The sequence below is a fragment of the Micromys minutus genome (assembly GCF_963924665.1).
Source record: "Micromys minutus genome assembly, chromosome: 1".
NCBI lineage: Eukaryota > Metazoa > Chordata > Mammalia > Rodentia > Muridae > Micromys > Micromys minutus.
The window spans coordinates 228,416,502-228,442,600 of NC_137969.1; the positions used below are offsets into that span (position 1 = coordinate 228,416,502).

The 26,099-nt window shown below is 45.6% G+C and overlaps 2 protein-coding genes across 3 annotated transcripts; one reads left to right on the top strand and one right to left on the bottom strand.

The window, feature by feature from the left end:
* Positions 1 to 1,330: 1,330 nt before the first annotated feature.
* FAM161B (FAM161 centrosomal protein B) lies at positions 1,331 to 14,878 on the bottom strand. Its single transcript, XM_080941327.1, has 9 exons — positions 14,792 to 14,878; positions 11,802 to 12,124; positions 10,234 to 10,787; positions 9,110 to 9,450; positions 8,170 to 8,297; positions 4,729 to 4,893; positions 4,404 to 4,503; positions 2,666 to 2,808; positions 1,331 to 2,323 (listed from the first exon to the last, which is right to left on the bottom strand). The coding sequence occupies exons 1-8, from the start codon at positions 14,843 to 14,845 to the stop codon at positions 2,701 to 2,703; spliced, it is 1,773 nt and encodes a 590-aa protein (XP_080797453.1). The 5' UTR covers positions 14,846 to 14,878; the 3' UTR covers positions 1,331 to 2,323; positions 2,666 to 2,700.
* Positions 14,879 to 15,121: 243 nt separating this feature from the next.
* COQ6 (coenzyme Q6, monooxygenase) lies at positions 15,122 to 26,097 on the top strand. 2 transcript variants are annotated; one of them, XM_080915837.1, is made up of 12 exons: positions 15,122 to 15,325; positions 19,396 to 19,530; positions 20,518 to 20,576; positions 20,963 to 21,086; positions 22,588 to 22,718; positions 23,309 to 23,416; positions 23,494 to 23,556; positions 23,837 to 23,944; positions 24,588 to 24,790; positions 24,870 to 24,985; positions 25,089 to 25,255; positions 25,978 to 26,097. In XM_080915837.1, the coding sequence occupies exons 1-12, from the start codon at positions 15,139 to 15,141 to the stop codon at positions 26,005 to 26,007; spliced, it is 1,431 nt and encodes a 476-aa protein (XP_080771963.1). In that variant the 5' UTR covers positions 15,122 to 15,138; the 3' UTR covers positions 26,008 to 26,097. The 2 variants fall into 2 exon arrangements, with proteins under 2 accessions (XP_080771963.1, XP_080771964.1); XM_080915838.1 differs by lacking the exon at positions 20,518 to 20,576 and having other exon boundaries at positions 15,139 to 15,325.
* The last annotated feature ends 2 nt before the right edge of the window (positions 26,098 to 26,099 follow it).

Below are 26,099 nucleotides of genomic sequence, written 5' to 3' on the forward strand. Positions count from 1 at the left end.
CCAAACTATAAAATGATTTCCACTGCTACTTCATAACTGTAATTTTGTTACAGTTATGAACTGTAATGTAAACATCTGATATGTAGGATATCTGGTGTGCAACCCCTAGGTTGAGAACCCTTGTTTTAGATAGATGTGGGGTATTTTTGTTGTTGGTTTTGTTCTGTTTTTTTCAAGATAATTTCTCTGTAGCTGTGGCTTTACTGGATCTCATTCTGTAGACCAGGCTGGCCTTGAACTCAGCCTCCTGAGTGCTGTGACTAAAGGTGTACACCACCACTGCCTAGTGACAAATGTGTTCTTAGAGGTCAACAAGATTATCCAGTCATTCTCTTTTAAGATAGAGTATCAAATAGAGAAAGGAGACTAAGGATAGGATATTAGTTCATGCCTCTAGTCCCAGCACTCAGAGGCAGGCAGATCTCTTATGAGTTTGAGACCAGTCGTCACACATAACAAGTTCTAGGGCAGCCAGGACCACAGGGGCTACACAGTGAGACACTGTCTTAAAAAAAAAAAAAAAAAAAAAAAAAAAAAAAAGTCCCAGATGAGCCAGGTCTCCCAAAATTCAGGGAACAAATTTCTTTCTTGAATTTGAGGCCACCCTGATGTATATAGGAAGTTCTAGATCAACAAGGGCTACACAGTATGAATTTATCTCAACAAAAACAAATAAACAAAAGGAAGAACATACTCTGGGCTGGAGCGATGGCTCAGTTAAGAGCACTTGCTTCTATTCCAGAGCACCCCACTTCAGTCAACACCAGGAAGCTCACAAAACCCTGTCACTCCAGCTCCAAGGGATACGATGCCCACCTCTGGGCTCTGGGTACACACAAACACACACACACACACACACACAACTTAAAAATAAGGAAAGCCACTAGTACCATAAAATAGGGTGCTGATTTACCTTTAGCAATAAAGGTGGAATTAAACCGATGAGCCTTAGAAAATACAATGCCAGTGTTTTTTGTTTAGAATTGGCAAACCTAAACTGGTGGTGGTGACACACGCCTTTAATCTTAGCACTCAGGAGGCAGTGGATCTCTTGAGTTTGAGGCCAGCCTGATGTACAAACTTAGTTCTACAGGACAGTCAGGGCTATACAGAGAAATACTCTCAAAAAAAAAGCAAAAAGCAAACAAAAGAACTGCAAGCCCAGAAGGCTGTTTTAGCAGAGTATCAGACCCAACACTAAAACAGTTTGTAAGTCTTACAAATGGCAGACATATTACCCATTATCCTCTGCCTACGACACAATTATTGACCAGAAAAAATAGCCCAAACATCACCTGTGAGTACAAAATCAGGGGTCAAAGAAGTTTTATTTAAAAGGAACTGTGTGCTAACACACATGCAAACAGTGTTCTCAAAGCACGACGGGAAAGAACTGCTCTGCATTTGTCATCAGCGTGCATAATTATCCTCTAGTACGGAGACAAGTTCCTAGCAATCACTTGTTTTTCCAAATTGAGCAGTCTGCTTTCTACAGGAGTGATTCTAGATCTGGGACATTGTTGCTCTCTAGAGCTCATTTGGCAACATCTGGAAACATTTTTGATTGTCAACGACCTGAAGAGGGGTGCTACAAGTGGTGAGGGGAAAATCCTACAGGGGCTGGAGACGGCCCAGAGGTTAGAGCACTGACTGAACTTCCAGAGGTCCTGAGTTCAAATCCCAGCAACCATATGGTGGCTCACAAGCATCTGTGATGAGATCTGATGCCCTCTTCTAGATTTTAGAAAACCTTTTTTTAAAAAAACTTTAAAAAAAAACACATCCTACAAACAATAAAAAATGGACTCATTCCAGTAAGTCTGATGCCAATGATAAGGCCTGTACTTAAGGTTGCAGATGTGGACTAAGAAACATGTTTAGTTGCCAAGATTGCTGAAGGCTGAGGAGAATGTATTTGGTCTGGCTCTCCTGGATTTCTGTTTCCTTGTTGCTACCTCTTTTCCTACCTCTGTCCCTCTTATACTTACCCCATAGGTGTGGGCTGTACCTTATTTTCTATACCTAACCCTAAGTATCAAGCGCAAAACAAGTGCCTTTAACACTCTACCCTTGGCTCCACTTTGATCTCTAACTTTCTGTTCTGTTCTGCCATTCCCTAGCAGAGGCCAGGGCTGTAAACTCAAGCTCCTCCCTTAGTTGGGTGCTTGATGATCTGATGTGACAAGATGCGGGAACTATTTCAGCGAGCAGATTGGTTAGCTATCCATGCCATTGCTGTTCCAGCCTGGGTCAGCGGGCAGTTGAGGAGCCTCCTAAATCCTGCTGTCAACCTCGGATGATGAGTTTTGTAGTTTCGTAGATGCTGAAAAAACAATATTTTAAATGGAAAGGATCCGTGAGGTTTAAGAATGGTCTCAACATTTTCACTATTTTATTTGGTAGAATGGAATTTTAAAGAGAAAGAAGGAATTACTTGGACTTAATAAAACTGGAAATAATAGTATTTTGCTTTTTTCTTTGCCTTAAATCATCTATGAAAGAGGTTTGTGCTGGGACTTCAGCTATTCGGAGAAGGAAAAGCAGATGAGCAGTCTCATCTCACACATAGTTGCTCGGGGGTGGATGAGCTGTTATGTAAGCCCAGTGTTGTTATCTCTAAGTTTTCTCTTCATGGGTCATTGAGGATGACACCAGTACCTCTTACCAGTGAGCATCCTTGACTTCCGCTTTCTCTTTACATCACACTGCCTCTGTGCCTTGACTCTTGGTTCTCACAAACTCTTCTTCCAGGCCAGCCTGCCTCAGGGTGTCCCGATACCGCTGTTCTGCTTCTTTCCTGGCCAGGGCCTATGGAGTGGAAGTGACCGGAGCAGTCTCATGAAGGGAGATTCTAAGTCACTTGGGGAGTCAGTCTTTATAATACCACCCTTTCCACCACCCCCACCTTGAGTGCTAAACAAAAGTTGGTACAGGAATTGCTTAGAGCCTTATTTTTAGCCATAGTTTGTAAAATGAGTCCCCCTGGGGTTCTTGTTCAAATGCAGGTTTACTACATCATTCAGTACAAATACAGTTCCAAATCTCTAACACTTCTAGGAGGTGTTGGCTCACAATTTGAGACCCACAGCTTTGAAAAGTATTCAAACCATCTCCAGGAAGGCTAACTTGTTACAGACACTTAGCAGGAGGTTTATAGTCTGCAAATAGCTCAAAGGCTATCTTGTTTTACATATCTAAGAACAAAACCACAGGTTACTTTGTGTTTTCTCAAATGTTAAAAGATCTGTGGGGGAAAGAGTAAGACCTTAGGACCTAAAAAGTGGACCTAAAAGAGCTCAACCTAGGTAAATTCTAGATAGTCCTGGATGGAGGAGGGGGAGATCACTCTTACCTGGGAATGTCACATGCTCTGTGATGGAGCTCATGCCCACAATGAACCACAGAGCCAGATACAGAACTTAACTGCCTAGGGTGGGTCTTTCTGGATGTTCAAGGGCTCTAGAGCTTCCTTAGGGAGATCTCAATTGAATTCACTTTTTTAAAGATTTATTTATTTATGTATATGAGTACACTGAAGCTGTCTTCAGACACACCAGAAGAGGGCACCAGATCCCATTACACATGGTTGTGAGCCACCATGTGGTTGCTGGGAATTGAACTCAGGTCCTTTGGAAGAGCAGCCAGTGCTCTTAATCAATGAGCCATCTCTCCAGCCCCTGAATTCACCTTCTTAAGGTCCAGAGACTATTTTTCAAATAATTTAGCCTAAAAGCCACTTAATCTGGAAAGAGCCTTGGGGGTGCTTACAGGCACTCACTCTGATCTCTAAGGACCTGTGTCTGGAGTAAAGTGGCTTTAATAAAGCAAGTTAGCCTTTCATCATAAGCAGTATAAAAGCTGGCGATGCAGGACTACAATCCCGGCACAGGGGAGATTAGGGCATGAGGATGGTGGGTTCAAGTCCAGCCTGGACTCAAATGAATTACAGGTCAGCTTGAGCTCCATAAAAAGAAACCCTGTCTCAAATACAAGACGTTTAGGTCTGGAGTCCCTTGGCCCTGTCACTTTGGACTTCTGGCCAGGCAGCATTATAGAGATGGAAGCATATGGTAGCTTCTGTCTATGTCACGGTGGCCAGGAAGCCAAGAGGATGTCCGTGTGTCTGTGCCTTTTAGTCTGGCCCCCTCAGCCTGTGAGACCCTGCTGTCCACATTCAGGCAGTTCTTCCTCTCAGCAAATTCTTTCTGGAAGCACCCTCACCGACACACCCAGAAGTGGAATCTGGTTAGTTTTCTGGGACACTGAGCACAATCAAATTGAAAAGATTAACCACTTTGGAGTTCAATTTAGAGTTTTAAGAAAATAATCACTGAGTGAAATCTTTTCACAGATTCTAAGAAACCTTTGACCCAAGGTAGAAAGAAGTTGAGAGTCTGGATTACCTTGGTAACTTGTTCAAAGAGAAAGGGCCTTGTTTGGATTCTTTTCTTCATTTCCTCCAGTTCTTTCTTATATTCCTTTGCTCTTTTACGGTCATTGTTCCTGGAATTAACAAGGTTTCTAGAAGCAACCAATCTCTTCACACTCAGAAACCCTTCATGCAAGTTAAGAGGTCATTCCCATCTACACTAAGATCCTACTGCCTGCCAAAATCCGTGCCTTCCTCTGATGATGTGGCTTATCCTAATGACTTCATTTTGCCATCTCAAAGCCAGTGATGCACTAGAACGTAATACAGGCACCCCTCTGAATGCGGAGGACACTGACCGGTTCTCTTTAAGCTTTGCTTTGAACACCTCTTCCAGGCTTTTGTGGGGATCCATGGCTTTTGCCCTCAAGGTCACAGATTTAGACATGGCTTGACAGTTCTTTTTGTGCTTCTCCAACCACTGAATGCTCATGTCTGATTTGTCCTTCTTTTCAAGTGACATTCTAAAGGAGAGAGCAAAAATAGCAGATGACTTGGGCACATGGATGAGCAATCTTACAAGTCTGCAAAGTCAGTTAAGTCTTGTCTTTTCTTCAGGGTTTGTGTGTGTGTGTGTGTGTGTGTGTGTGTGTGTGTGTGTGTGTGTGTATGTGTGTGAGGTATGTACAGGATCCAGCAGAGGGCATCAGGTCTGCTGGAGCTGGAGTAACAGGCAGTTGTAAGCAGTCCAGTGTGGATGCTGGAAACCATATTTAAGTCCTCGGCGCCCACACTCCTAACCACTGAGCCATCACTCCAGCCCCTTGTTGGTGTTTCTATAAATAAAATTTTTTATACATTTGTTACAACACATTTTCAGAAAAGAATGATTCTGGGGATGGGCATGGTGGCACAGACCTGTAATTCCAGTGCAGGAGGAACAGATGTTCAGGATGTCCCAGCTACACAGTGATTTTCATGTCAGTCTGGCCTACAGGGAACCCCATCTCAACAGCTATGGGGGCGAAAAGCAATGGCAGATGATGCCTTTCCTGCTTTCTGGGTCTTGTAAGTTCCCATATAAGAGAAATCCATTGACTGAACAGAACACACTGGGTAAATGGCCGTACACGTTCAACAGATTTGTTAGGTGTTTCCCTGTCTGGAGCAGTACTCAGATCTACCATCTACAGAGCTGCCACGCAGGAACCAAGACTGTTCTATCTCCTGTAACTCTCACCAGGCTCTGACGAGGTAGACATGCTAGGCCAGAAAGCCTGTTTACCACTGCTCACCATGCAAAGGAAAAGCAAAACCACAACCAGGATGGTGGACTTCTGAGTTTGCCCCTAATCACTGTGCAACAAACAATGGTCAGGCAATGACTTAGGTTCCCAGTTCAATCTCCATTTCCATAAAGACCTGGAAACAGGACCCTTTTAATGTAGACAATCCGGGTTCAACTTGTAGCACTCAGTTTGTGTAAACAATTCTAGAGTTCTGTGGTGAGTTCCACCAAAAGACAAAATAATCAAGATTCTGCACTTAGAAATACATTCAAACAAATTAGGAATTAGGGCACAAAGCTTAATCTGATAAAATATTCAGCTCGCTGATGTTGGAAAGCAGATGTGGTATCTTCTGTAGGTGGGCTGCCTCTCACTTGCAGGGCCTTTTCCTGGGCCTTGGGATAGTAATAGACTAGGGTTAGTATCGACAAAATCTGAGAAGAGGGAAGCATCTCTGCATCCTAAATATTCTTACAGCAGCTGTGCTACTGTTGTGATTTTTGCTTCTCCATTCTGTTTAATGTCTTCCTCAGATGTCTGATGTGATCTTTCTGTTTCTCTCAGGAGCACATCCAGAACTGAGATAAGACCTAACAGCATTGCCTCTCTTTCCAAGAACCTGGGTACCATACTTCCTGAACCTGTCATCCTCCTGGACTATCTTATCTGCCAGCACCTTGTGTTCTGGAGTTTCTCACTCAAGTCTCTTAATCTCCACCTCTCTTAAGCTCTGGGAACCTTTGGCTTGAAGCCCTGACTTGGGCATGTTTGTACTTTTTGCTGCAGGGTGTGGAGTTAGCCCCCCCACATTTAGTTCCCCAATGACAAGAAACTGCCTTGGATACAACCCTTGCCACATCACCTTCATACCCCTGGAAGCTGAGGCCTTCTTTCTGGTTTATATTTAGAAAAACTATTGCACTTAGAGATGCCTTGTTCTCTTTCAAATGACCATGTTTTCCACAATTAAAGCAGCAGACATTTTGAGATCTGAGACCTTTAGTGGCTTGGTCACAGACTTTTTGTACATGACCATACATTCCACAGTTAAAGTCCCATACATTTAGAGATCTGCAACCAGCTATGGCTTTCCCATTACTGTGGCACCATTCATCCTAGAACCACTTTTCTATAGGTGCTGCCCTTGAATTTAGTGGCCTGATAATCTTTTTGCCTTCTGTTTACATTTTCAAATGTCAGAGTCTCAATTAACATTTGTCTTACATCAGAGTCTGATGTGACTTTGTTCACAGCTGAAACTAACCTTTGTAAAAGGGGAAAAAAAATCAGTGAAGGCTTCCCCTGAGCCTTGTATAATTTTTGTAAATGATATACAATTCTTTTCTGACTCCTTAGCTATTAAATGACATTGTTCTATGATTGTGTTTTCAAGTTGACCTTCACCTATCAACTGGACCCTCAATGGAATAATTCGCTTGCTCTACTGTTCCAGCTTTCTGGATTCTTGTCTTCATGACATCCAACACAACTGAGGACCAGCATCTAGTACAGCTGTTACCAATCCCCTCCAGTTTGGGGGAATAATGCTGAGTAGTCCAATTACTTAGTTTGTTTCACATAGGGCATCCCATAAGACATCACTGCCTTTTTACACCATCATAGGTCTGTTCTACAGGATGCCATTGTTTTGTCAGAACCTTGTAGATTTCCCCCATTAGCAGGCATAGGCTGTATACCTACTGGGAGTGCTGGTGGTGATTCTGTGACCCGGAACTGCCTGTCCTCAAAGAGTGCCGTAGGTTTAACCCTGTCTCCTGTTCTGTCTCCTCTGACCGTCCTCCTACTTTCCATCTCTTTAACTAAGCTGTCCTTTGACACAGGCCTTCCCTCTCTGTACCTGGGGGAAACTACTCCTCTCTAGTTTGGTCACTGGGAATGAACCTGTTTGTTCTCCCTTTCCTGGGCTTGATGTTTTTTAGGCTTATCTACCTCTATCTGCACAGCCAACTCTATTACTTTTTCAGAAAGAAGAAACCTCTTATCTTCCCGTTTCCTCCATTTCTCCAGCCTTCTCCTGTCTTCGCGATGGCTGGCACACTGGCATACTTTTACTTGGGTGCTGGGGATCTGAACTCAGGTCTCCATGCCTGCACAGCAGAGGCTTTTCCATCGGAGCCACCTCCCAGTCCTTTCTTCCTCATTCTTCATGTTTTACCTCAGACATGTGTTCCACCAGCTGTGAGGCCACGCCCCTAGGCTCCCCTGTGCTGTCATAGTCCTCTATGCTTGTCTATGTCATAAGACAGGGTAATCACCACGAAAAATCCCACGGTTCAGCCTGCATGTTACACTGTCAGTTTTCCAGGGCATCTCTAGCTAACCCTGCATCTTGCACAGACTGAAAGGATGATGCACATATTCCTGCCCCATCAGAGAATTCCTTCACCCCTACAGGTGTCTCTGACAATGGAGAAGAGGCCCAGCAGCAGGGCCAATCCCAGTATTTGAGGCTAAAACCTGTCATAAGTCTGCTGTGGCCTCCTTACTCACCGGACGGCAGATTCCCGCTTCCTGGTGGCATCTGTGATATGCACAGGGAGGGTGTTTGCAGAAAAAGAAGCAAGACCACTCAAAGAATGGCTCCTTGGCAGGGGTGTAACTGTTGGCTGAGGGGACTTCTGCAAGAAAGGAGGTGATGTTGGTGACAACACAGCATTAGTTTTTATCCTCATTAGGACTCAGTTTCAGGGAAGGACTAGAACTGAGGATCTTTAATTCCCCACCCCTGGGGATAAAATGAACAAGATCTTGTTTAGTTACAATACTTGTTTAGTTACGAGCTTGCCTAATGTTTTTAATCAGTGGAGAAGTGTTCTTTGGAATGTGTGATTAGTTTTGTCAGTTTAATACACTCTAGAATTATTTGGGAAGAGAATCTCAGCATGGAACTGTCTGGATCAGGTAGACCTGGGGCCATGCCAGTGGGGGGCTGTTGTGACTTTATTAAGGTGAGAAGATTCTCCTGTGATAGAGAAAGAACAGAGCATGCGTGTGCAGTCATGAGCTCTTTGCTCTTGACTGTAAATATGATGAGCCACTTCGAGCTCCTGCGGCTTTCTCTTCCTGGCCATAACCTACTGCAACCTGGGAAGACAAGCGAAAATAAGCCATCCCTCCCTTCAGCTGCTGTGGAAAAGGTATTTTATCATAGCAACAGGAAACAAAGCTAAGACAAACTGGGCTCTGAGACTTGCGTGGACTCACGCTTGCAAAATCTCTTTAGTGAGGTGTGAAAGGGAATGTTCTTGATTTCAGTTTACAGAATGTGGATCTGCGAGCAACTGAGCATGGTTTTTTTAAAAAAAAAATCAAGACAGGAAAGCGTCTAGACATGTGCCTCCCTGTGAGATCTGGGCCTACTCTGCTATACTTGAGGCTATGACCTATACTTTAGGTCCTAACCCTCCCTGCTACCTGCCTGGGTTCTCATCCTCCCTGTACCAGCAGCAGCAGCAGCAGCACAGGATCGTGGAGTGTGACACCGGTTGGCAGTCCTCAGCAAGAAGGGCTTATTTCGAGTTGTCTCCCGGGTCTCCCTTCTCTCAGCAGCTCTTCTCTGGAAAGCCTTGTAAAGGCCCTCATAGTCAGGGACCACAGGGTTCACACGAGGCTGGAATCCGAACTCAGTCCGTAGAAAGCTCAGCTTTTCCTCCTGGGTTCGGGTAGCTGTTCGGGGAGCCTTGTTACTGGGGGTGCTGATAGGAGAGGAGGCCATCTGGAGCATGTCCATGGCCCTCATCTGGATTCGGATTTTCCTGAGGAGCTCCGATTCTGTGAAGAGGCAGTAAAAGAGAATGATCTGGAGAGCACCTCCCTGTCCCCTTCTGAAACAGACTCACCACATAGCCCAGATGGGTCTCATTTATCTAAACCCTCTGGCCTTCACCTCCTGAGTTTCTGGGATTACATGAACATGTAACCACAGGTCCATGCACTCTCTCCTTTAAACACTAACAGTAGCGTGCTAAAGCCAGCGTAAATGCAGAAAACAAACAAACAAACAGAAAGTTAACAGTCACTCCCCAAAGAATTGGCTCCTCTTTGAGATGAGGGCTGGGGAAGAGGCCTTCCCAGAGGCCGCAGACTGGAGACGGCACTGGCTGATGGAGGCCCTGTATGTCGCCCTGTCTTTGAATCCACACCTGTGCAAGTCCAGACACTTCAGTGTGTGCTTACTGAGAGAGGGCACCAGGCTGAGCCTGGGGGCAGAGTTGCTGAAGGTCCTCCCTATAGATCATGACCCCTTGGGGGGTCACATATCAGATATTGTACACTTCAGATATTTACATTATGATTTATAATAGTAGCAAAATGACAATTATGAAGTAGCAAGGAAATAATTTTATGGCTGGGGGGTCACCGCGGCATGAAGAACTAACTATATTAAAGGGTCTCAGCATTAGAGAGCTTGAGAACCACTGTGGAACAGACCCACCTCACAGAGCATGGTAATCTCCACCCCACTGTAATCCCTCACTCTTGATCCTGATTTCCTGTAGCACCCTCTGCGGACACCAGACCACAGGTAGCCAGAGATGCCAAGAGTATCCTTACCCTGGAGCTTGTCCCCAAGAGCTGGTTCCAGAATGGACTTGGGGATCTTTCTAGAAGTGGCCTTCTTTTGGGGGACCTTGGTCTGAGCCATGGCAGCCGAGTCTCTCTGTGGAGTATCTTCCTTTTGCTGCTCTTTCTTTTCAAGGAAGCTGAAGGGCTTCAAGGAGGAGAGAAGTAGCTCCTTTCTCTTCTGAGTGCTGGCACGCCTCCTTGCCTCTTTGCGCTCTATGATCTCCTGATAGAGGGGCAGGTAGACATGCGCGGGCACAGGCTGTGCCCGGAACTGCCGATGGCACTCGGCCTCTTCCTGGCCCTGCTTCTGGGCCTGTAGCCTTTCCTGCTCAAAAGAGGCAGCTGAGGCCAGCCACTGGGCCTTCTTCCGGGCTTCACGCAGTGTCATGCGGAATGGCTGAGGGACCGTGATGGAAGATGCCCAAGAGCAGACACTTCTGTGCTGAGAGGGAGGCCCAGAGTCTGAGGTTGGCAGGATCTGAGCCTTTGGAATGTCCAAGGGAAGGCTAGTCATGGAGCTGCAGCGCCTCATGGAGCTACACCTAGGGGAGAGGGCAGTTCCGTGTATGGACCCAGCAGGCAGGAGTCAGGCTTCTCCTAGAGCCCCTCCTTTTCCTCCCAACCTAGCAGATCATAACCAAGACACTTTTTAGTCTCCATCCCAAAGCCCCAGAGGCCTCTAGGTTTTTAACCTTACCAGCTAGGCCTCCCTTCTTGCCACATCACGGGCAATCCCAATAGCCCAACAGGAACTATCTTCTAAGAATTCATGCAGGAATTGCCACTTTTCATTCTGATAACTGCATACAGTATAGTCGGGTAGCATAAGGCCACAGAGTCAGAAGGATCCAATTCAAACCTTAGGTTTTTGGATTTCCCATGTAGAGGAGCAGAAATATTACCCACGTTATAAAGTTATTTGGAAGAAAGTACATATTACACTTGATAAAGGTCGGTGTGGCAGGACATGCCCGAAGTCTTTGAGAGCTGTAACTGAAAAGTTCAGGGGTTTTAGGCCTATCTGAACTACATGAGATACTGTCTCCAAAAAAAAAAAAAAAAAAAAGATAAAGTATATATGCTTTGAGAGACCTGGACACAATGGTTGTCATTCTTAGAGGAACAAATGTTTGGGAAAGGCATCCCTTTGGTCAGTTCCACTGAGTGAGTGTTGCCCAAAGTTACTGAGGATCACTGGGTAAGAATCAAGACATGTGGGCTAGAGAAACGGCTCAGCAGTTAAGAGCATTCCTGCTCTTTCAGAGGGCCTGGGTTTGATTCTCAGCACCCACATGGCAGCTCAGAGTTGTCTGTAACTCCAGTTCCAGGGAATCCAATGCTCTGCTCCCTGTGGTCACCAGGCATGAACATGGTATACATACAAGCAGGCAAAATACTCATAAACATGAGTATTCTTATAAAGAATCATGCCATGCAGAAGAACCAACTGGGCTGCGTCTTAGATAAGTGGCAACTTGCAGAGGTGGCCTTACAGAGGGAAAGGCAAGGCCCTGAGGTATGGCCTGACTGGCTGCTGTGCTGGAGCAGTGCCTTACCTAAGAGATGGAGGGTCCTGGGCCCGTGACTTCCCCCTGCTCTTGTCTTGGAAGAAGCTCTCCAAGTCTTCCTCCTCCTCAGAGCCATCCTGGTCACTGTCTGGATCAGACTGAAACAGAGCCTCCAATAGATCCAACCTCCCTTTGTGCTGTGGAACCTGTAGGGTTCTGTAAAAGCTCTCTGTGGAGTCAGAAGTAGAATCTGTCTCCTCTTCTGGGCTGAGGAACTCATGGAGTCTGCCAGCTCTGGGTAAAACCAGCCCTTCTCCGAACAGCTCATCTTCTGGCTCAGTGTCTGAGGAGGAGGATTTGGGAGGAAATACCTAAAACAAAATAGAAATCAGTGAGAGTTAAACTGTAACTTCAAAGGTTCTCAAAACATGACTTTAGCTTCACTTTGAATGCTTCTGTATATCAGGAACCAGGAAGGGGCAAAGGAAAAGTAAGATCCATTCTTCATTCAAAAGGTATCGCACAACACAGTGCATGTATCTGCCTGGCTGTGTGTAGCAAAGGCTTCAGAAGAGCTAACGGCAGTTCCCTGCTCCATTCAGCACAGAAAGAGCACCCTGGGTACCTCGCCAGAACCACACAGTATGTTTCCAGTGTCCAGGGATCCTGCCTACGACCTGTCTACACTCTGCTCCCAGCTCACTTGGGATTAACAAAATTCTTACCTATCTTTTCTCATTTTCCCACTGGCACCCTTACTTTCCTCACATCCTAGCTGGTTTCCACACCATCAGCAGGAGTGGATGATTAGTGGAGAGACGATGTATCTATGAGAAAGAGCAACATGGAAGGTGGAACTCCCAACCGGAGTTTAAATACTTTAAGGGCTACAAGTGAAGTGTAGTAGTTGAGTTCTTGCCCAGCAAGCTCAAAGGGATCAAGTGTTGGCCTCGTTCCCCAGCACTGTAAAGCAATAGCATCAGACTACATCCATCCGTTTGTACATACAAGACAATATCATTGTCTTAGTCAGGGTTTCTATCACTGTGATGAAACACCATGACGAAAAAATAAGTTGGGGAGAAAGGGTTTATTTGGCTTACACTTCCACATTGCTGTTCATCACAGAAGGAAGTCAGGACAGGAACCCAAGCAGGGCAGGAACCTGGAGGCAGAAACTGATGCAGAGCCTACGAAGGCTTTACTGGCTTTACTGGCTTTCTCCCCAGGCTAGTTCAGCCTGTCTTCTTACAGAAACTCTGACTACCTGACCAAGCACGGCCCCACCAACCATGGGTTGGGCCCTCTCTCATTGATCACTAATTGAGAAATGCCTTACAGTTGGCTTTCATGGAGGAATTCCCTTAACTGGGGGGTCTTTCCTCTCTGATGATCCTAACCTGTGTCAGGCTGACACACAAAACCAGCCAGTAGTCATGGAGTCTGAACTGTAGTGAGAGCAGATGGAAAACAAGGGGATGACATCAATGAGTGTGCCCTTAGGAAGCTTTTCTGCTGCCGCCCCTCAGAGGGCACCAGGAATGCACCAACATCAAGATCAAACGCACCAATTTCTTGCACAACATCATGGAAAACTAGAGCAAATGCTCAGGCATAGATTAGGATCAGCGTGTTCAGATTGTTTTAAGAGGAGGGATAGGGAAGAGGGATCAACTCTGGACAGGGACTGTGATGAATGACAACAGTCTAGAAAGGTAGATATTTGTGCAAGATTTTGGGGCAAAGGTAAACAAGTGATAAGTATAGTCATTTAGAGGAAAGAACTTTTAGTAATTCTGCAACTGTGTTATGCCCCCCCCCCCCCACTGCTCTGTGGTCACTTGGCTTCTGCCCTTGGCTGCATCTGGTAGGCAGAGTGCAGATGCTCTTTCACTCACGATGTGGTTATGTCCAGGTAAACCCATTCTAAGTTACAGTGGTGTGAGTGAAAATGTACTGCTATATTAACCTAATGAGGAGGGCACTTAGAGAAGAGAACTCGAACTGAACCGCTGAAGTCAGGAGTGTCTGACACTGAGTTTTAGGCTGATTTTTATTGTCTCGGTGGATCTTGTAGTGATAAAGGGAAGGCTAGTGTGGCTGGAGGACAGTGACCTGAGATGTCTTTAGGGTGGTAGGTGCCAGGCCAGCAGGGGACTAGAGATGATGAATCGCGATTGGAGTAGTCCATCTTAGTTAAAGTACATGCTGGAACCTTAGCTCTGTTACTGAAGAACATGTCATCTAGAGAAAATCCCTTTAGAGATGGTTCTCACCCTTCCTAACGCTGCAACCCTTTAATATAGTTCTTCAAGTTGTGGTGACCCCAACCATAGAGTTATTTTTGTTAATTCATAACTGTAATTTTGCTACTGTTATGAACTGTAGGCGACTTAGACTGAGAGCCACTGCCCAGAAGTGCGACTGTATCCTTTGTTATTTCCCTTAACTGTTCCACATCCTGTCACCCTGTCAGCCCTAAGCAACTGCCAGCCTACTTTCTGTTTTTAGAGATCTTTGGGAGCAAATTGCGCAATACATTTGTTTTCTAGAAAATGGGTTTGAGAGGATACACATATCCAATTTAATGAATTTTAGTATATTTGAAGAGCTGCACATTCTTAACTAAGTTTTGGCACATTTTCCTTTCTCTAAAAAAAAAAAAAAAAAAAAAAAAAAACTTTGGAAGCTTTTAGAAGTCTCTCCGTTTCTCCTTACCTCCTCAGCCCCAGGCAATGAATGACTCGTCCCCTAGATTTGCAATTTCTTCATAATTATATAAAGATAAGAGGTTGCCTTTAAGATTTTCAAGGTTAATTCGTGGTTTGTTATTAACACGGTCCCTGATATCAGAGCCTGATACAAGACACAAATAGCCCATGTCCCCAAGACTGAGTCCCTAGGTGCCTAAGAGCTGCCAATTTTAATTCCACGCCCTTTGATGACACGCCCCTGACTGTCTCCACGGCAACGCTAAACAGTTTCCACTCTTGAGGATTCCTTGCTGAGGCATCCTGCTTCCTCCTTTCTCTACTCACCTCACGGCTCCACTCGGCGCACTCGGGGCCTCCCGCAGTCCTCCCCACAGTCATCTTCCTAACTAGAGGGAGAAGCAGAGGTGACAGCGGAGGTGACAGCGGCGCGAGAGGCGAGATACTGCTAGCCACGCCCCCTCATGATATTACCGTCGGATTGGCTTCCAGTCTCTAGTCTGTTCTGCCCTATGAGGCAAGAGCGCTTTCTGATTGGCTGATTTTCTTCAACAATTTGTTTCCGGTTCTGAAGAAAGGGCTGAAACCCCACAGGGTTGAAGACTCTGCCCCGGAAGCACTTTCCTGGACCTATCAGTGAGAAGTCCCAGGCGCGGACGCAGGCAGGAGTCATTATGGCGGCCCGCATGGGTTCCATGACAGGTTTGCTCTGCGTTCGCTGGTGGAGTGCCGCGCAACTCTCAGCCAAAGGAGGCCCGCTAGTTGCCTGTCGGCGATGGGCGGGCTCCTCGGCAGACACCGTGTACGATGTGGTGGTGTCAGGAGGAGGCCTGGTGGGCTCTGCCATGGCTTGTGCCTTGGGTAGGTGCATCTCGACTGCGGGGTTGGGGACCTGGGCTGTGGAGGTACGACGCTCACCGTGGGAGTCGGGACGCTGTCCATAAGACCTAGCATACCAGACCTGGTGGTTTGCGCACTCTCCTTCCTAGGAGTCCTCGGGAATCGCATGAAGCTTCAGTCCTGCGGGATCACAAGTGGGCGGGCCTTTATGAATCAGTCCGACCCTTGGGAACTGCCCAAGATTGTTTATGAGCACCTTGAGAAGCATCAGGCTTCTCCGATGGTAGACCGCATTGGCCTCGAAATCTAGAGATCATCTAACTTTGTCTTCTGAGTGCTGGGATTAAAAGCCTACGCCCCCACTCCTGGTCCTAAGGCTGCTTTATTAAGATAACGTTCATGTAGTTGTAAGTCCTTGCACTTAAAGCATACAGTCCAATGAATTTTTAGTGTATTTGCAGAGCTATTCAATCACTGCAATGTTTTAGTACATTTTGTCTTGGAACTCATTAGATGTCACTCCTAATTTCGCTCATCTTCTCAGCCCTAGAGACACCTACTTTCTGCCTGTAGGTTTACCTTTTCCGAATAGTTATACGTAGCTGGAGATATGGTCAGTGTTTTAAAGGTTAATCCATGTTGTAGCATATATCAGAACAGCGTTTGCTTTGAGGGCTGAAGCAATCCTTAATTGTATGTATGCACCACATTTAGTTGGCTCATTTATCAACTGTTGAACTTGTGATTGGTCTTCACTTTTGGCCTATAGCAGATATTGCTAGTTCGGACATGGTGTGCAAGCATTAGTGTGGACACAGGGTTGGTTATCTCCAGGCTATTCACAAGTGAGATTTCTGGGTTGTGGTAACTGGTGTTTTGGAGAACAGCCAGACTTTGAGAGGGTGTGCCGGTTTATATCATCGACAGTATATGAGTGCTCGGTTTCTCCAGACCCGACAGCACTGCTGCCTTTTGTCCTCTCAAATGCGTAGGAAATGAATGGTGTGTGCTTATATTTCCCTAGTGACTTTAGTGCTGAGTAAATTTATCGAATGCTGGGGTGATGTAGCACCATTTCTGGCCCCTTAGAAACTTTAGTGTTCACATTTTGGTGGCTCAATCTTGTGTTAGGTTTTTGTGTGTGTTTCATTTGTACTGTATCCTTTTCTCACTCTTTCCTGAGCGTCACGGGGAAGGAAGGCAGCTTCTGTTTTACTGACGTGCACACACACTTCTGTTTAGTTATCATTCGAGTCTCTGTTTCTTTCACAGAAGTGACTGTTCAAACCATGGTAGTAAAGAGCATGGTGGTTTTGGAAGATAGAGGCAGGACGATCAGACGTTCAAAGACACCCTTGGGCTACATAGAATACAAAGCCTCCAAGACAAACACAAATATGTAAATAAGACATTTCCAATAGGTTTTTGTTTGTTTATTGAAATAAGGTGCTATGGAATCTTGGCTGGTCTGTACCTTTAATCTGCCTTTGCCTCCCAAACACTTGGGTCCCAAGCACATGCTGTTACTCCTGAGTCATAAAGGCTAATTTTCCACTTTTCCTGTTTTCCTTAGTTCTTCCTAAGACTCACAACTAATTGTTGTTTTAGGCTTGCATTTTTCTCTAACATTTGAGTTTGGGAACAGTTCCCTGCATAATTCCCTAAGTTCCATTCTTTTTTTTTTATTTTGTTACTTTTTTATGTGAGTACATCTGATCCCATTACAGATGGTTGTAAGCTGCCATGTGGTTGCTGGGATTTGAACTCGGGACCTTTGGAAGAGCAGTCAGTGCTCTTAACCTCTGAGCCATCTCTCCAGCCCCCTAAGTTCCATTCTTAAATCTATTCTTGTAATATATCATTCTTTGGGTTTTATTTTGAGCCTCCTCCTCCTCCTTGAGCCCCTGGGTAGCCAGGAATACGAGTGCTTCGCTACACCAGGGCTTCTCACATGATTTCTAGGCTTTTTTTTTTTTTTTAAGTTACATTAAATAGTTAAGAAATAAAATACATCACCTGGGTGTATTTTATAATATGCTTGGAAATCTAATTCTTTTTCTTTGTTTTCTGGTGTGTCTTACCTAACAGACGTACAACACCTACTTTATGGGTTTGCAGCTGGAAATAATTATGTAAGGGAAGAAAGTAGGGAACGTGCAGCCTAGCAAAGGACACAGATAACCAGGAAAAGGAAGCGTGAGAGGGAAGCTGCCTTTTAGAGAAACAAGCAGCTGGCATGTGCTGGGGGACAAAGTGTCTGCTGTGGAGAATACACCTAGGAAGCAAGGTTAGGATCAGAGATCATAGAGTGCTGTCACTCTCAGAGTGAGGGACAGAGCGATGGGGGACTAGAAGACAATGTTTTTGAGCAAGCATGTCTGGGTCCTTCCTTCCTGGGGAGCTGCTGCTCAGCAAGAGGGACCAGCCCTGCTGGGTTGACTGCTCCTCACTGCTCCATTACAGCCACTGGTTTTTACCCACTCCTGTGCCTGTCATAATGGAGCCTATTCACCACTAGTGCGCAGGGACAGTGCCTGCAGGCGCACGTGGGATTTATGGATGACACCAGTTGCTCTATCATCTGAAATGCAAAGGTCCATTCATTCACAGGGTGATGAGCTCACCCTGTTGGAGTCAGAGAGGCTCACATGTGATAATAACCTGCTACTGGGTCCTAGATATTCACTACTTGGCCCATGGCATGACCTGCAACTGTTAATAAAAAGTTTGGTTTTCTTTTAAAGGCATATACCTTATGACCGGCTTGATTTTCTTTGTGTCTGTGTACATTATGTATACATGAGTACAATTTCTAAGGAAGTTAGAACAGGGCTTTGGAGTTAAGAGTTGGGAGCCTCTGGACGTGGGTGCTGGGCTGTCCGGCCCTCTGCAGGAACAGTCTGTGCTCTTTACTAGTGAGCTCCTCCTCCCCACATTATAAAGTAAAACCCCTATTTTCTAATGATGCCACATTACTTCAACTTCATTGGCCATTTGCAAATTACATTCTAGTTTTTACAGTCTCTAGAGCTCTCTCAGGTCCTGGGAGACTGCTGCAGGCCTTCTGCCAGTGATGTTTCCAAGTTCCATGTTTTCACTACAGATGTTTCAGAATCAGATTTGTAGTGTATATTTTTAAATTCTTTATCTTGAGACTGTAGTGACATTTGCTTTCTTAAAATACTCCATTGTTATATTTCTGTCCAGCTCTCCCCCACTCCTCAATTCTCCTGTGTGTGCCCATGACTGTGCAGTTACATCCTGGAGATGAAACATGAGGCTATGCACATGTAAGGCACGTGCTGCACCACTGAGATGCATGTGTGAGGCACATGCTGCACATCCCAGACAATAAAGTGTCAGTTTAAGTGAGTTCACTCTAAGGCTAAGAGTTGGATGGATAGAGTTTTATTATTTATTATTCTTTCCTAGCGAATTCTACTTGTTGGGAATAATTTTTCCATTATTTGCATCTTTGTGTGAGACGTGTAGTGTGTTCTGTCTGGAGAAGCCTTACAGTTGTAGGGTGGCTGTCTCAGGTGATAGTGCTCAGGATAGTGTGTGTCTACTTCTTAGGGAATTGGAATGGTTATTTTTGCAGTACTGAGGATTGAACTAGGACCTCACACTTGGTAGACACACCACCACGGAGCTATGTCTCCAGACTAGAAATTTCATTTCCAAGGCTAAGGGACTAGTTGATTTTCTTTTTTACTTTTTGTTGGTGTCTTGTCTTTTGCTTGCTTTTGAGACATGTATACATTCTGTCACCTTGACTGACTGAAGTCATAGCCATCCTCCTGCCTTAGCCTCCAGGTATGAGACCCTGGAGATGTTTATATTTGTTTCTTATTAAAGACTTAAAACATAAACAGTATACATAGTAATGATGTGTCTTGTAATATTTTGATTCATACATACGTTATATAATTTTAAATCTGCTTAAACATTTATGCTCTTAAATTATTTTTGAAGACTTTAAGAATTTGTCTAGCTTTTAAGTGTATAGCACATCATTATTAGATATAGTTGCCCTACTGTGTAGTTAAGTCCTTGCCTTCTTTAAAATGTTATTTTTTCTTCTTCTTTAGGACATGACATTCACTTTCATGACAAGAAAATCCTGTTGCTGGAGGCAGGTCCAAAGAAAGCCCTGGAGAAATTGTCAGACACTTACAGCAACAGAGTCAGCTCCATATCCCCTGGTTCCACAACCCTCCTCAGTAGTGAGTAGAAGAGTCTGTCTCCTGGGTCCTTTCCTCAGCTTTCCATGGGTTCAGTAGGGCAGTGACCAGAGTGTGGGAGGAAGCCACAGGGGGAAGGGAGCAGGTGGGCGTGGTCATAGAAGACACAGACTGCTGAAGCTGATCATGTGTCAAGTCTGGGGAGGACATCCCTGGGACACGGTGTTCATCATGTGACCCTCATGTAAATAGTGGGCCATTACTGTTTGGTCTCCTGCATCTCTGTGACCTAATGGTGAACAGTCACCCTGTTCCAAGTCAATCCTCACCTGGGCTGGGGAGTCTACATTTTAATGGCCTTCTTTTTTTGGTGGGGAGAGCAGTAGATGAGTTGTCTTCCTGTTTGTGCGAGGTGGTACGCCCTCCGGCCGTCCTGACTGAAACCATTCTAAGACTAAACCCTTTAGTCACTCTATATAGCTTTCTATGTCCGACCTGCTGGGATTATCCGAGGCACTGGGGATGAAACCCAGCTGTTTTGCTTCGGAGCAGTGCTTCCTCCCCAGTTTGTACACCTTTGTCTTTCTAGGACTGCCACCTGACACACTGTGTGTGTCGTGCTGTCTGTCTCTCCAGTGAGAACATTAGCCGCACAAGGGCATTTGGTCTGCTCTGGACCCAAAATTAAAACTGGCCCTTGGTAGATATTTCTTTAAAGAGTGGATTTTACTCAGTTCCATGAAGAGCTGAAAAAAAACCAATTTTTAGAATTTTTTTAACTAATAAGCTAGTAAGAAAAAATAGTCTCAGTTTAGTTTTCCATTTTGAATTCTCACTATTTTACTGTAATCTGGCCTGTTGGGTCTTTTTTATGCTTTATAATCTGGACCTGAGAGAGGAAGGGCTTTGTTTCTAGCAGTTTTTACCTTCTGTTTTTGGAGAACACTGAAAACAACCTCCTACTTAACAGGATGGAGAGACCAAAGGGGGCCGGAGCCGGGTCACATGAGGTCACTGTTTCTTTCGTAGGTTTTGGTGCATGGGAACACGTCTGCAATATGCGATGCAAAGCCTTCCGTCGGATGCAGGTGCCTCCTTGCCCTTAACTTTGTCGGGATGTCTTGTCTATCTCGTGTTACCTTGTTAGACTCCACTTGCTCTAAGCTTTTTAAGAATCAAAATTTAAATTTAGTGTGGGAGTATTCTTGAGAATCTGCTTACTTTTTAATTAATTAATTTGGTTTTTTTGAGATAAGGGTGTGTCTGAGACTTGCTGACCACTTGTGTCCACTTCCCAGGAGTCGGGGTCACAGGTGTGCCCACATTTCCTGACCGCAAGTCTTACTTGAGATCCTGCCAAAGAGGCTGACAGTTTGTGCTCTGGTGCTTCTTGCCCTGGAAAGCGATATTCAGCTTTGGTTGGAACTGTGTTTCCTTTTCTTTGGTGTGGATGTACTTTACTTTGTTTTTGCAGGTGTGGGACTCCTGCTCAGAGGCCTTGATAATGTTCGACAAGGATAACTTGGATGACATGGGCTATATAGTAGAGAATGATGTCATCATGCATGCCCTCACCAAACAGCTGGAGGCTGTGGCCGGTGAGCTGCTGTCTCTACCTCCTCTCTGGGAAGCGATTGCCAAAGGAAAAGCCCCTTTCTCAGATACTGTAGCCAGGCATGGTGGCACACTGTAATGTCAGCATGTGGAAGGCAGAGGCAGAGGCTGGTAAATAAGAGCCGGGAAGAGAGCTGAGGCTGGAGCGATTGCCCAGCTTTCTCAAGGCCCTGCATCAATCCTAAGTACCGGAAAAAACCCACAACAGTAAACCATCCATCCACACAAAAGCGGTACACAAAATATTCACAACACTGTTTACCAACTGCCAAAAAGTGGAAACGACCCAAATTCTACTAATTGATGAGTAAAGAAATACAATTTGATATATCTACACAATGAAATGTTATGTGACAATGAAAGGGAGTACATTACTAGTCCATGTTACAGTGTGACTGACCCTGAGAAACATGCTAAGTGAGAGGAATTCAACACATTAACACAATGCTTTCATCCATCCTTGAGAACAGACAACTGCAGAAAGATAAAAGCAGTTGCTGGGGGTGGGAGGTGGGTGCACACTTTTAGTCTTGGTACTCAGGAAGCTGAGGCAGGTGAATTTCTGAATTCGAGGCCAGCCTGGTCTACAGATAGAGTTTCAGGGCAGCCAGGGCTACACAGAAAAACTTGAAAAAAAAATTAGGAGTGGTGTAATAATGGTGGACTAGTTGTCTAGTGTGTAACCTTGGGCTCCATCAACAGAATCACTCTGTGTGTATGTGTGTGTGTGTGTGGTACTTGGGATTGAACCTAGGATTTATAGCATGTTGGGGAAGTGTCTTTCCACTGACCTGCCTACATCCGTATCCCTCTTCAAGCTATTTTGAAATCTGTAATATGTTCTTGTCATCTGCAACCATCGTTCCTAACAAGACAATAAGATGGCAGGGTGGCTCATGCCTTTAATTCTAGCACTCTGGAAGCAGAGGCAGATCTCTGAGTTAGAGGTCAGCCTGGTTTATAGAGTGAGTCTCAGGACAAGCAAGGCTACGCAGAGAAACCTTCTTTTCAAAAAACAAACAAAAGACAAACCAAAAAATCAACTTTTGAAGGCTAGAGCATATTTTAGCCTGTGGTGTCCCCTCCTGCTTACTCAGATGCAGAATGAAACTGGGAAAAGAACTAGGCTAGAACACCCCCCCCCCCAACTCCCCAATGTGTTTATTGAGAGCATTGTTGAAATAGGGTTTCTCTGTGTAGACCAGGCTGGCCTCACACTCATAGTGATGTACCATCTGCTAGGACTAAAAGTGTGCTCCATTATGCTGGGCTGGGCTGTGCTGTTTTTAACTTTCTGACATCAAGCTGTTCCCTGGCCTTTGTTCTTTACCAGCAGTTCCTGGACCAGAGCATTAACCTGAGTTACTTTAAATCTTTTCTTGCTTATCAGTAAATGAGAGGACAGGGCGAGCCTTGCTTTTAGATCACTTACAATTTGCCCTTCGACCCACCTTTCTGATGTTTGCTTTGTTCTCTTTTCTGCAGATCGAGTGCAGGTTCTCTATGAGAGCAAAGCTGTTGGCTATACCTGGCCTGGTCCATTTTCCATGGCCGACTCCAGCCCTTGGGTCCATATTACCCTAGGTGATGGCAGTACCCTCCAGACCAAACTGTTGGTAGTTGAAGATTCTTACTTCGTCAGGGGTCTTGCATGTCCACACCTTACGTTCTAGGGTCTGTAGTTTCAGATGGAAACCGTGGGTTGACTTTAGGTTATTGTTTCTAGAATGACCAGTCCCTATTCAAGGCAGCCAGAGCTAAGATGGTCTTATTCCTCCTATACTGGAAGCAACCTCATGGGGCAGCTTAGGATAAGATAGACAAACTCCCAGGACAGGAGGGAACCAGTATTGGGGCCCCAGGCTGTTCTTTTCCTGGTCACAGAGGAAAAGGTCAGCATTCACCTTCTTGTAGCTCCTAACTCCAGTACCTGTTCTGTGCCTAACTCCTCTCTAGTTCCTGCATCCACAGATTCTGCCTGAATATGGCTGTTGCTGGCTCCTTTTGGTTCAGAGAGCCTCTTTGGTCCTGTTATCTCAGGCTGGTGTCCCATTTTGTAGGGCTTCCCTATAGGGGCTGTGAGTGGGACAGGCCTGATAGTCCACAGTCAGGACTTATAGCAGGGACTAGACAGAAGGATCAAGAAACTTCTGGAGCAGTTTGATGAAGTGGTTCTGAAACTTAGCAGTGTCTTGTCTCTGTGCAGATTGGTGCTGATGGGCACAACTCAGCAGTGAGGCAAGCTGCTGGGATCCAGAATGTCAGCTGGAACTACGACCAGTCTGCTGTGGTGGCCACCCTCCACTTATCAGAGGTAATTTCTCACACTGCCCATCGGGGACCTTGTCCTGATCAATCAGCACCCCTTACAAGAATTTTCTTTTATTCTAGGCCACAGAAAACAATGTAGCCTGGCAGAGATTTCTTCCCTCTGGGCCGATTGCTCTGCTCCCGGTAAGAGCTCTGGCCAGTTAGCTCAAAGGTAGCCTGCCCTTAGTCTTAGGAACTTTATTTTCCTTTAGCCTGGTTTAATGGGCTCTGTTCCAGGAATGCATTGCTTCCTTTGCTCAGTTTCCATGCTTGAAAATGCCCAAGTTAAGCAGAGCAGGTTTTCGTTGCTCTTATTTGTTTTTAAAAACTGTCCCCCAGGCTGGCCTGATGCTTACTTCTGCTGTGTGCTGTGATTACAGGCAATGCACCACCACACCAGGCTGATGCTCTTCTTTTGATACAGCTCTCAGATACCTTGAGTTCCTTGGTTTGGTCCACATCACATGCCCACGCTGCAGAGCTGGTCAGCATGGACGAGGAAGAATTCGTGGATGCCATCAACTCTGCCTTTGTAAGTATCCCTGATCCAGCTGCTGGTGTGATGAGGAAGAGGGAATCATGCAGCTTCCTCTCAGTGAGTGCACAGTCCTGGGCTTAGACTCTGAAGGTACAGAGAAAAATGCAAAACAATGGAAGTAGTGGGCTGCCCTGCTGATAGAAAGGCCTTCCAAGGCACATGGGTCATTTAGTGTACATTCCTATGCAGTGTGGCGCCTTTGATGGAGTGCCTTCTGTGTAACAGGCTCTGGACAGCCTCTGAGGCCTTTGGGAAACCCACAGTCAAGTGAGAGAGAATGACAATCTAAGTTCCATAACAGATGTATGCCTAGGATGAAGTGAGGACAGAGAGGAGAGTTTACAGGCATTCTGTGCCGAAGGAGAGGATAGGGTGAGCGGCATTCTAGTTCCTTTGTGACATTGCTGAGAACTAGTCAATGGTAAACTTCAGTTTTAGTCAGGGGCCAACCCAGGAATTCTTTGACATGATCCTAAATAAAACCTTCCAGAAGGGGTTTATCCCTCTTAAACAAACCAGTTTAGACATGTTGCATAGCATTACCCTTAGCTTCAGTTATAAAAACAGGTTCTTTGGTGAGTTTTTAATTGTTTACTGGTCACTAATCAAATTCCACTGTTGGGGGCTGACCATGCAGTGGAGTGATGTTCACCACACAGACTTCATCAACTCAGTTAGCGCCATGGTCCACCATGCTGTTGCCCTTCTGAAGCCCACTAAGGTCTCCGCCCGCCAGCTGCCTCCAAGTATAGCCAAGGTTGACGCCAAGAGCAGAGCCCTCTTTCCTCTGGGGCTGGGACATGCTGCTGAGTACGTCCGGCCTCGGGTGGCCCTCATTGGGTAAGACTGTCATGGAGTAGGCCACTGCTTTCTGTGTTTGCTGGAGGCCACACCTGAGTGTTGCTTTATTTATTCTTAGTGATGCAGCCCACAGAGTCCATCCACTTGCAGGACAAGGTGTCAACATGGGCTTCGGGGATATTTCCAGCTTGGTTCGTCATCTCAGTACAGCAGCCTTCAATGGGAAGGACTTAGGTATGAATCAGGTACCCTGACATCAGGTAGAGATGCTGGAAGCTAGAGGAAATCTTTACTACTGGAGTAAGGGTTTATCTGTGCTCTTGTTTTTTAACGGCAGGCTCCATGAGCCACCTCACAGGTTATGAGACAGACAGACAGCGTCATAATACTGCTCTTCTGGCTGCTACTGACCTATTGAAGAGGCTTTACTCTACCAGCGCCACTCCGATAGTGTTGCTCAGGACATGGGGCTTACAGGCCACTAACGCAGTACCGCCTCTCAAAGTAAGTGGCCACTCATGGCTTCCCAAGATTTTTTTTTTCCAAACCGAGGAAAACTATAAAAAAACCTGCTGGGTTTGTTGGTGTTCACATCTAAGCAATCATTTGGAATAGTTATCAGGACCTAAGAATAAAGGGCTGAGGGCTGGAGAGATGACTCGGTGGTTAAAAGCAGTGGATGTTCTTAGAGGGACCTGGTTCAGTCCCCAGAACCCACAAGGTGGCTGACAACCACATGTAACTCTGACACCTCTCCTGGCCTGAGTATACTAGGCATGCATGTGGTACACAGACATGCATGTAACCTGTACACAGCAGATATAAATAAAAACATAACAGGACTGACTGGAGAGGTGGCTTAGCAAAGTGCTGGCTGTTTTCAGAGCTCAGTCCCCAGTACCCACTGGATACTCACAGCAGGTATGTGAGCCTCCTCTGGCTCCTGTATTGATGTGTGCACATGCCACAGCAAACATGTGGAGGTCAGAAGACAACTTCCAAGAGTTAATCCCTCTTGGCACAGGGGATTACAGTGATTGACCTCAGGCTTGTGTGGCAAGTGCTTTTACCTGCTGAGCTGTCTTGCCAGCCCTGCCCTTATAGCTGAAATAAGCGGGGTTCCTGTGAGGTTCTCTGTGGGACTTCTGCCGTGTTTCTCCCTTGGTCACCTGTCCTCTCTCCTGCAGCAACCAAGCATCACTGAAACCCTTTCCTTTTGTCTCTAGGAACAGATCATGGCCTTTGCAAGCAAGTGAGTGCTCTTCTTCTGGAGACCATGGTGACGACAGACACCTAGACCTGGACATCACGTGCCTTCCCAATATGGGTTAATAAATTTACACTAGAA